At 40.5% G+C, this 11,414-nt stretch overlaps 1 protein-coding gene across 1 annotated transcript in view; it reads right to left on the bottom strand.

The window, feature by feature from the left end:
* Window positions 1–11,414, bottom strand: part of unc5da (unc-5 netrin receptor Da) — a 144,610-nt gene that overhangs the window by 33,569 nt on the left and 99,627 nt on the right. Inside the window, exons 3-4 of the mRNA XM_053648163.1 lie at window positions 2,670–2,813; window positions 1,313–1,416 (exon numbers count right to left, since the gene is read on the bottom strand). Of these exons, the coding sequence (XP_053504138.1) occupies window positions 1,313–1,416; window positions 2,670–2,813 (248 nt within the window). The remainder of the gene's footprint in view (window positions 1–1,312; window positions 1,417–2,669; window positions 2,814–11,414) is intronic.

Genomic DNA, 11,414 nt, shown 5'->3' on the forward strand with positions numbered 1-11,414 from the left:
GGTTATTGTTTATTATAGCAAAAAGCCAGAGATCATTACTTGTCCCCTCAGCATAGACAAAGAAAGGAACGAGACAGAAAGTAAGACAGAGTATGGAGCTCGCCACAAAAATAAATCTTTTTCTTCCCCCTCTTTTAAATTTTATGCGCACAGCTTAATCTAACAACCATGAGATACAAAATCGCAATATGTGTGTACAATTTACTTTACTCATGCTTTCAATTTTTGTATAGTGGGTTCTCAAACGAATAAACCCAGGTTGTGTCCATGTTTAGATTAATGTGTACTCTCCTCCAAATGCTGGGGCTGGTGTGACAAGCCTTTAATATCCACTTATGAGTTCTCTTGCTCTCAATAATGCCATGGGAGGTGTGTGTTCTGAGTAAAAGTTTGCTTTAATGATAGATAAAGTATGCTATGAAGTGTACTCCATTCATCCTTTATGTTATCTTTAGAGGAGAGTACACATTACTCCAAAACATGCAATTTTATTCATTTGAGAACTTAGAGAGCGACCTCGATTTTTTTTCCCCTCATGGCCTTGCATAACTAAATTGCACATACAAGCGATCTGTAACAGAGACTGCAGGTGCGAGATGTGGTTGGGAATTAGTGTCACGTGCTATAAATCACACCCACACACCCACCCACACACACACCTTCATGTTCCACTCAAACCAGTGAAAAGTTAATGAGCAGCTAAATGTAACCAAAAAAAAAGAAGAAAGAGAGCGCAAGTGAAAGTAATTTTCAGTGTTACATGACAGGGGTGAAACATTCTGTCCTTACAACCCTAAAAGAGAGCGACAGGAAGACAAAGAGAAAATGAGAGAGCGCATCATTCTCAGAATGTCGCTGAATAAATCAGTTCACCTCCCTTATCATGACAACACAGACCAGCTCTTAGCCACTAACCCTTTTTGTGAAGACATTTTAGACTACAGCATAGAAGTCATATGGTGGATATTTAAAAAAAAAAAAAAGAGAGAGAGAAAAGATAAAAAGAAAAAGACAGAAATAGAAAAGGAAAATGAGACAATGCATGCTATCTCAATGCTCCATTTGGAACAGTGCAAACCATTAAAAATGGAAAATGGATATGAGGTCATACTTTTAAAAAATAGAAGAAGAAAAAGAAACACCCTACATGCTTATTTAATATGAAGTGAGTGAGATAAAATGGTCAGATTATTTTCTATTTTCCAGTGGGACTAAACTACTCCCTGGATAAAAGATTTATACAATTATACTACAACAAACTTGTGGGTGTGGCTTTATTTATTTGTATGTTTTCAGTGTTTGTTTAACTAACCTCAGCTTGAGGAACTCCCTCTGGAGGACGACAGTGGAGGACGATCATGCCTTTAATTGGCACCTCTGTCCCCTGTGGCTCCTGCTCAAAGTTTTTTCTTAGGTCTGAAACGCACACACACACATTTGATATATATATATGAGTCCATAGAATATTCTCCCAAAAGGTTTGAGGATCATTACGGTGTGTTTTGGCAAAATTCAGATGAGCTGAACAGATGAGATGTTCTTCTGGGTTAGCAGTGGTTTTCACCTCACCACTCTTCCATGGATGCCATTTTTGCCCAGTGTCTTTCTGATAGTCGAGTCATGAACAGTGACTTTTATTGATGTAAGAGAGGCCTGTAGGTCCTTTGACATTGTCCTTGGCTCTTTCGTGACTTCCTGGATGAGTCATCGCTGTGATCTTGGAGGAATTTTGGAAGGTCGTCACTTCTGGGAAGGTTCACTACTGTGCAGAGTTTTTCCGTTTGGAGATAACGGCTCTCACTGTGGGTTCTTTGGAGTCCCAGAGCCTTTGAAATAGCTTTGTAACCCTTCCCAGACTGATGTATTTCAATCACCTTCTTTCTCGTCATTTCTGGAATTTCATTCAACTTTGGCATAGTGTGTTACTGGTGAAGACCTTTTAACCAACTTCATGCTGTTGATTTTGTGTCATGATCTGCCGCAACAGAGAGGCATAGATGGATGCACATGCAGTTTGAGTCGTTTTAATATATAAAGTCCAGCAAACAAATCCAATGCGTGAGGCAGATTTAAAGTCAAGGCAGGCAAAGGGTCAGGCAATCAGCAAACAGGATATCATAGAGTAACCAAAGTACAAAAACCAGGAGACAAAGTGGGGGGAAATAGAATAGCACTACAGGAATCAAGGCTTGGTAATGACAAACCACAAAAGAAATTGAGCAATTACTTCGCAATGTGGTTGAACCAGAATGAGGCTTATATAGTGGAACAGTGATGCGTGTGATATTGAGATCAGGTGCAGACAGTCATGTGACATGGTCAGGTGAGGTGCAATGGCTAATAGGAATCGTAGTCTCTAGTCCCTTTTCCGGTATTTCCGTGTCAGTTTGATTGAACAGGGCTGGCAGTAATCAGGCCTGGTTGCGTCCAGTCCAGATCAACCCTATTATGAATGCAGTTTCATAGATTTGGGGAATTAATGTTCACTCAGGTTGCCTTTGTTTTAGCTTAGATTTTGTTTTAATTTCTGAAACAAATTAGTATGAGATATACACAAAAACACAAGGAATCAGGACGGGGCAAATACTTTTTCCCAGCACTGTATATACTATACATTAAACGTGAAACATATAGCCAGATAAAGATAAAGGATGTGTAGAAGCACTGACATGCGATGCGGACTGAGGCTTTGCGGCTCTTGGATGTGCCCAGGTGACTCCAGGCCACACACAAACACCAGTAATCCTCTGGACCATGAAAATCTTCCACCTGCTGCCGAGAGACATTTATCATCACTTCACGAATCTTCAGACCTGTACAGGACAGGAAGAGAGAGAGAGAAAGAGAAAGAAAGAAAGAGAGAAATATTTACAATATGTTATGTAATATGTCATGGAAATTACAAAATCTCAGAAGAGTCTTTCTTTGGAGAATGAGGTTGAGTAGGCAGCATTTTCATCAATGTTAGTCATTTTTGTCTTATTTAGCCAATATTATATTGGCGAAAGGGGCATTGCAGCTCAGTTCTCATTTGCTGCCTCATGCCCAGTGTTTCCAGAACAGACTCCAGAGCCACCACAACCAGGATAAAGCAGTTACTCAAGATAATGCATGTTTAAATGATTTGATTTTAGAAGAAGGCGGCATATTTGCGTTATAGTTTTTCTTTACATGTGTCTAAGACTTTTGTACAGTACTATACTGTATATAACTCTGGGAAGCACTGTGAGCTTAGTGGTTAGCACGTTTGCCTCACGCCTCTGGGGTTAGGGGGTTTAATTCCAACCTCTCCCCTGTGTGTGCCGAGTTTGCATGTTCACCCTGTGCTTCGAGGATTTCCTCAGGTTACTCCGGTTATCTCCCAGAGTCAAAAGACATGCGCTATAGGCTGATTGGCATCTCTAAATTGTCTGTAGTGTGTGAATGGGTGTGTGAGTGTGTGTGTACGATTGTGCCCTGCAATGGGATGGCACACATAGTTGTAAAAAGTAGTAGATACAAAAAAAAACTAACAGAACTGCCTCCCATTTATTTTGAACATCTCTGACATAGTCAATCATAACCAAACTTCTTTTTCACCTTTGTATGACTTATTCCCAGGACATTCGCAATTATTTTTCTGGTGGATCAGGGTGGGACTGAACCTGTAAACTTTTCCATGTCACGGTACAACTGCATCACTGCCAAAGCTCACAGGCACAGCTCACCCATTTATTATAGCAGTTTTATCAACACTGAGCAGACCCACGTCTTTAGACTGCACACACTAAAAAGTAACCATTTGGAAGCTAAAGTGGTTTTAGATTTTCATGCCTGTTTGTGAGCTTTGCTCAAATTCGCTAAATAAATGATGCCATTTAGATTTAACACTACTACTAGTCCATTTCTATAGGAGCATTCATGTTAGTACATTTGGATAGTTTTCTCTGGTTTATCTGAAAGTGATGTGAGGTTTATTACACACTCAGTTTCCCAGAACACATGGGTGCGAGGCAGGAATATGTTGATTGAAGGTGTTGGTTGAGGAAGCAGTGTCGCAGGAAGAACCGCACTGGAAACATCTTGTGCTATCGCTTACAAATCCAAGGTAAGCATGCAGTGTCGTACTACCACTCCCAGACCCTCTACGCCGTGTGTTTTTCTGTGCAGGGACCGTGCACCCAGGACGTATCCAGCCCAGGTCTTTGTCATGCTGGCACCGACACACCATGGACCTTGGGTACACCAGCATCTGAAGGCGCGGGCCAGACCCCGAGCGAGGACCTCTCCCCCTCCGCCGCCTCCAGTCTTCGAGATCTCCACCAGGAACTGCTTCGCCCCTCTATGTGAGACCAAACCGAACGCCGTGATCATCAGAAACTCTATAGTTCGGAATGTCCGCGTCGCCTCATTTAAAGGTAAGGTGAGCACACACTGTTTCTCTGGTGCTCATGTTCTTGATGTTGCTGCGCAGCTACTCACGATCCTGAAGAAAGACGAGAGCATCGGAGCTGTTGTGCTGCATGCAGGGGTGAATGATATCAAGCTGTGGCAGATGGAAGTCCTGAAGAGGGACTTCGGCAGCCTGATCGAGACGGTACGAAGCAGATTCGCTGAGGATGGTACCGCTTGAAGTACCATGAAATGGTTTTGGACTCCAATTCCACATGGACATTCTCGCTGTGGTTGCTGGGACGACGGTTGCTGCGCTGGCCTTGGGACTGCGATTACCACAAACAATTTTGCACTCAAGTCTCCTTTAGTGAATAGTGGACTGGTGCAACAAAGACTTCATGTTAAAACAATAATGAACTTTCTTTTACTTTCACACTATCCGTTGTTACCCAGATGAGGACGGGTTCCTTTCTGAGTCTGGTTCCTCTCAAGGTTTCTTACTCATTTCATCTTAGGGAGTTTTTCCTCCCTCGCCACCGTCGACACCGGCTCGCACAATAGGGATAAATTCACACACTTAAAATCTCTATCCTGTGTTTACATGTTTCTGTAAAGCTGTGTCCATTGTAAAAAGCGCTATACAAATAAAATTGAATTGAATTTAATACACCTCAGTTGGGATGCCAATCCATCACACACATTCAAACACTCATGCACACCTTTGGAGCCTGCATGTTTTATGGAGGTGGTTGGAAACCCACACAAACACAGGGAGAACATGCGAAATTCCACACACACAGTAACCTGGTCCATTGTTTATGATGTGAGATTTATTAAAGGTAATAAGGTAAGTAGGTATTTAGGGGTTAATCAAGTGTTTAGGTGTATAAAAAAAGACGTATAGAATAGAAAACATCTGCCAATTTTAATACAAATTGTAGTGGCACATACTGGCATATTTTCACTAGTATATGTGATATTAAATACTTTGGATGATAATAATACATGTATCCATGCAAATGGTCATTAATCAGTCCGATCCACATCCTAATCTGTATTTTGTCAACTTTATTTAGCTGTAGGGAGTAAGAAATAAACCAGGAAATGGGAAACAGGAAATTACTACTAAGAACTCACAAAATTTTGCCCAAGGTTCTTCTTCTGACAAAGAAAAGATCAAATAAAATGTAAAACACTCCCAAAAAAAAACAACATTTTTTTTTTATTTGAATTTCCTCAAATAGGACTAGTTAAAAAATTCATGAAAAAGCCTGTTTTCAATTGGAGAAAGCATGCGAGACAGAGAGAGAGAGAGCGAGAGAGAAAGAGAGAGAGAGAGAGAAAGAGAGAGAGAGAGCATAACAAGGGGATTGGAAATGAAAAGAGGAGTACTAAAGAAATGGGAAATTCAGTCAGGTTGGGACTCAGAACATCTATAATCCTGTAAATCGGACTGATTTCCTTTCAGCCTGTGCCAAGTCCAGAGAGATAGAGAATGACAGATAAAGAAAGAGGGAGAGAGCTTACATGTACCAATCTCACAATGCTAGCTGAGTTTAATATAATCTTGAAATATATGAAATAAAATATCAAATATATTTATATATTAAATATATAAAAATACCCATTTTATAAACCTACTAAATAGTATTAGCATACTTAGTACTGAATCTCTCTCTCTCTCTCTCTCTCTCTCTCTCTCTCTCTCTGTACAAAGATACAGAGATACAGTATAAGCAGCATGTGAAAGATATAGCTCGTCAGGAACAATAGACATATACATGTATATACAATACATGTATGTTATATTTATGTGGCATTGTAAAGAATGTGTTGGGTTTGTATATACTATTGTATATACTATTGTGGTGAGTGTGGTATTGTAGTGTGTCTCTGTGTAAGTATTCCCCGTCCTGGAACAATGTTTACAACCTTGAGTCATGGTTGTGAAATATTCTTTCGATGTATTTTTTTTTAAATAATGGATTGAATAGTACTCTGCAGAATGTTCAGGGTGTATCTGGGATATATTTATATAACCAAACCCTGATCGATACTTTTCCAGAACTTATGTTTTAATAAGGCCAAGTTCCTTGGTCTAACTGATGCTGTTTGTAGATATAATAGGTGTTCTGATATACTCTGCGGCCTAGCGGGACCGGTTGTATTCAGTTGTATTGACCAGTTGTATGGACTCCATTCAACTAATTATCTGACTTCTGATGGCAACTGATTGCACCAGTACTAACTGAATGGTTTCTGTGAAGGATCACTTATGCAATCACAAATACAACATTTTTATTTGTGAACAATTTAGCAAACTTTATTGATTTCACCTGACAGTGATATGTTGATTATTGCTCCTGGGAGAGTCTCTGGATCCACCATGACCCAGACCAGATTAAAGTGGTTATTGATGGTGAATGAATGAATAGTGTCTGAAAACTCAAAGACATCCTAATTGGTATATTTCAGGCATGTCTCTAAATGGTGCTTTGCCAAGTTTTAATTTTTGTCTCTTAGTTAAGAGTATATTAACTAGACAGTGATCAATGTGTGCTTATAATCCACAGGAAACAATGTGATGTGTATTGTGTTACTGTCCCTTGTGGGCCTGTTATGCACTGATGATCCATTCCACCTTTTATATACCTCACCTTTCTTTCAAGCTTGAGGTGGGATAAATACTCTGAAAACATTCCTGTAGAGAATCAAATTTTAAAAAAAGCAAAGAAAGAGGGAAATAAAAAACATCTTCCATCTGGCCATATTGGTGAGCTGCTTTATCAGCAGTCTGGCACATAGTTTAACCAAAAGTGGAATAAGTCCTTATTGCAGACACACCTGGTATTGATCAGTGTAACAGCTGAGAAATTTCTCATCGTCAAGAACATGGACATATTCGTAAACATAACTACACTTATACTTATACCTATACCTGTCCTGGACAAAAAGGACAATTATGTGAGAGAGTTTAGTTCGGCAGTCAATTCAATCATCCCACTGTGACTTTTAGAAATAGCCGAGCCTGCTGCGACTTTCTGACTCGGAGACTCGAGTCCATCAGGATCAGCAACACCACCTTCAGCGGCACCCTAAACAATGGCACTCACCAGGGCTGTGTGCTCAGTCTTTTGCTATTTATGCGTCTGACATGCGGCTTAAACCACATCATCAAGTTTGCTGATGGCACTACAGTAGTCATCCATGAGTCATTGTTGTAGCTGATGACAATATGAAAGTGGTCCTCAACAGCAACACTGACAAGTCAGCTTAGTGGGAAGAGGTGGAGCAGCTCACAGACTGGTGCAGAGACAACAGTTTATTTCTCAATGTTGATGATTGTTGACTTTAGGAGAGTTTGTACTGGTCAGTCTAACCTGTACATCAATGGTGCAAATGTGGGGAGATTGAAAAGCTCCTTGGTGTGCACATCATAGAGGACCTCACATGGAGCCTCAGTACCTGCTAGCCAAGAAATCCCAGCAATACCTTCACTTCCTGAGGAGAGCAAATTGCCTCCCTTCCATCATTACTACCTTTTACAGAGGCAGCATAGAGATAGTCCTGACCAGTTGTCTCATGATCTGGCATGGGAACTACTCTGTCTAAAATTGTAAGGACTACTGAGTAGATCATTGTGGTCTCTCGACCCACTAGTGAGTCCTTTGGGCGCACGGTGGCTTAGTGGTTAGCATGTTCTCCTCCCACCTCCAGCGTCGGGGGTTCGATTACCACCCTTGTCCTGTGTGTGCGGAGTTTGCATGTTCTCCCTGTGCTGCGGGGGTTTCCACCGGGTACTCCGGTTTCCTCCCCCAGTCCAAAGACATGCATGGTAGGCGGATTGGCATGTCCAAAGTGTCTGTAGTGTATGAATGGGTGTGTGAATGTGTGTGCACGGAAGGAGCCTCCCCTGGCGCACCCTGCGCAACGTTCAATATCAGACTGCTGAGTGGCTAATCCTTCCGTTCATCCTCGTTTCTACTTCCATGGTTTTTCATCCTGGTTCACGTCCGCCTGTTTGTGATTCTTGTTTTTGTCTAGTATACCCTGTTTGTCAATCGCCTGACCTTTTGCCAGTTCCTGACCACATATTTCACCTTTTGATTTGGAGTTGTCTGCCTCTCTGTCTTCAATAAAGCTCTTAACTGCACTTGCATCCGTGTCTAAAACCATAACAGGACACACTGCTTACTACCAGTCTTTTTATTGGGTCATATGGTTATAATACTGTGAATATTTCATCATGCCCCGGCTTTAAATCGAATGCAAATCAAACATTCAGCGTTGGCTGCACTGATAAAGAACAGGAGTTGGAGTGATTCCGAACAAACAATATAAATCATCATTTCAGAATGAGTACAAAGAGACGGAGTGCCTGTGGCACAAATGCGGATGAAGGAAAACTAAAGCCTGACTAATTGGATATAAATATGCCTTGGCTCAGAATATGTCCATCAGTGCCAGTACTACTGATTTGGCAAAAGCTGTGAATAACTAGCCATGGTGTAATACAATGTCATTTATGACCATAATACATTACTCTGGATGAGAGGGAAAGGGCTGCTTACTGCATATTTGGCAAAAGCTGCACTCAGTCTTACATGGGAAAAACTAAACAAGGATTGACGGATCATTTCTTTGAGTAGCTCTAAATGATCAGAATAAAAGAAGTTCCTGTTAAACATTAACATGTTTAATTATAACCTGTAAGAAGTAGCTTATAAGGGTTGGAAGAAGATTATGGGGGTTTTCCCTAATGGTGTATTTGTGAGTACGTATATTGATAGAGCCTGGCATTTTGATGATGTTAAAAGTGTCGAGATGTTTTTAGGCCATTTTGAGTAGTTTCAGGCATAAACAACCCAAAGCATATGACATATGGCATATAAATGTATTATTTCACAAAGATTGTTTTTGAAGATTTAAAATAGCAGGGGATGAATTCCAAGCCTAGCTTGTCGACCTAATTATCGTTTTGATTTTCGTTTGCCCCCTAGAATCTGAATCTAGTCTTGCCTTCTTTTGCTGATTTTTCTCATTGCCTGATCACTACTCGTGTATGCTTACGTCATCTTTGCTTCACGATTTGGATTTGTTTGCCTGTTGTAAAAAATAAAGCCTTTTACCCGCACTTGCTACCATCTCTGCCGCCTGACAGAGTTTTAGTCTTTCGGACATTAATATTGAGTTGTTCCCCTTAATGATTTCCACTCTTCTGAGAAAGCTTCCCACTAGATTTTGGAGTGTGGCTGTGGGGATTTGTGCTCATTCAGCCATAAGAGTGAAAGAGGTTGGGAAGTGATGCTGGATGAGAAGGTCTGCTGCAAAGTTAGTGTTGCAGAACATCCCAAAGGTGTTGTACAGTGGGGTTGAGGTCAGGGCTCTGTACAGGCCACTCGAATTCTTCCACTCCAACCTTGACAAAGTATGTCTTCATGGACCTCAGTTTGTGAATAGGGGCATTGCCAATGCTGGAACACACTTAGTTTGAGTGAAAGGAAACTTTAACGCTATATCAAAGAAAGATATTCTAGACAATTGTGTGCTTCCAACTTATTATGTAATATATTACGTATAAAATATTATGTAATAATATTTAGTCCACCTTTCAAAAGAGACCCAAATTGCATGTAGGTACTCCAAATGGTACAAGAACAGCTTTAATTTTACTTTGGGTATGCCTTGGCTAGGCGTTTTAGGCTAATTTTACAGGAGCTTTATGTTGAGAATATACAGAAAAAACGCACTAAGATGTTTACGGGTTTGATTATATTCACAGATATCCCCTGTATCACAGCACACAATAACTAGAAAATTACCGCCAAAAGCAGCACAGAGTGGCGTTCTTTTCCTGCTGCGGGGGCCAGTAGTCACCGACGTCGCCGACGTCATCGACTCAGAGTGCATTGCGCATGTCATGTAATGGCAGCCTCCATAGGTTAAAATACTTATTAAATATTAAGGCTTTTTAAAGTAATGAACATATTCTCGTTGTCTTTCTAACAATGTATTTTAGTCGGAGAGGACAATTATTGTGTGTTAAGGCCTACAAGTCTTTATAGTCAGGGTTCCTTTAACAATACTGTATCTGTATATGGTCATGCCATTAAATCTAATTCTGATAAAAAGGCAAATGTTAAATGTCAAGAAATGGTACAAGTCATCTTACTAGGATAGATCTGATAAAATATCTCTCACTTGCATTTGTGTGTGTGTGTGTGTGTGTGTGTGTGTGTGTGTCTGTGCATTAGCTATGACAAATCATGTTGGTCTACAGAGAGATGTGAACTGATAAGAGGATTTATATGTCTCTAGATCCATTAGGCACCCAATTTATGTTGTGTGGCTTTGTGTGTGTGTGTGTGTGTGTGTGTGTGTGTGTGTTTGTTGTTTAGGGATGTGCAGCTTTACTTAAAGGCATTACCCAGCTTGATTCATCAGGCAGATTGGAATTTAAACATACAAACATGCAGACAGACAGCATGGTACTTAAGCGAAATGTTAGTCCCTTAGACAGTCTCTCTCTCTCTCTCTCTCTCTCTCTCTCTATTTCTCTCTCTTGCTTCTCTCTCCTTTCCTTTTCTCTATTCAGCTGTTAACTGGCATGTTCACTTCTCAAATCCTATCTGTCTTCTTTCATCCCTCAATCCTTCCCTCATCCACTTTAAATCTCACTTTAAAGCGTATTCCTCTTTTCACTAACTCTTTAAATCTTTTGTCCACTCTCTGTCGTTCTTGGTAGCAGGAGAATCAATACATACACACAAATGTTTGTCTTACTAGCCTTGTGAGGACCTTCCACTGGCATAATTATTAACACAGCTATAATTAATGCTATACTAGACCTAAAATACCCCTAACCTTAACCTCAGTAAATTAAAGGAAACCTTTTGGCTAAAGATTTAAAGTTTTGGAAGAAAAAAATCCTGGTTGGAACAGGTCAGATGTCCCCATAAGGTAAAAACGGTAGCTGTCAGATATTCTTATGCTTGTGTGGACATTTGATTCCCACCAAGATGTAAACACACACACACACA

The sequence above is a fragment of the Ictalurus furcatus genome, chromosome 18 (genome assembly GCF_023375685.1).
Source record: "Ictalurus furcatus strain D&B chromosome 18, Billie_1.0, whole genome shotgun sequence".
NCBI classification, from domain to species: Eukaryota; Metazoa; Chordata; class Actinopteri; order Siluriformes; family Ictaluridae; genus Ictalurus; species Ictalurus furcatus.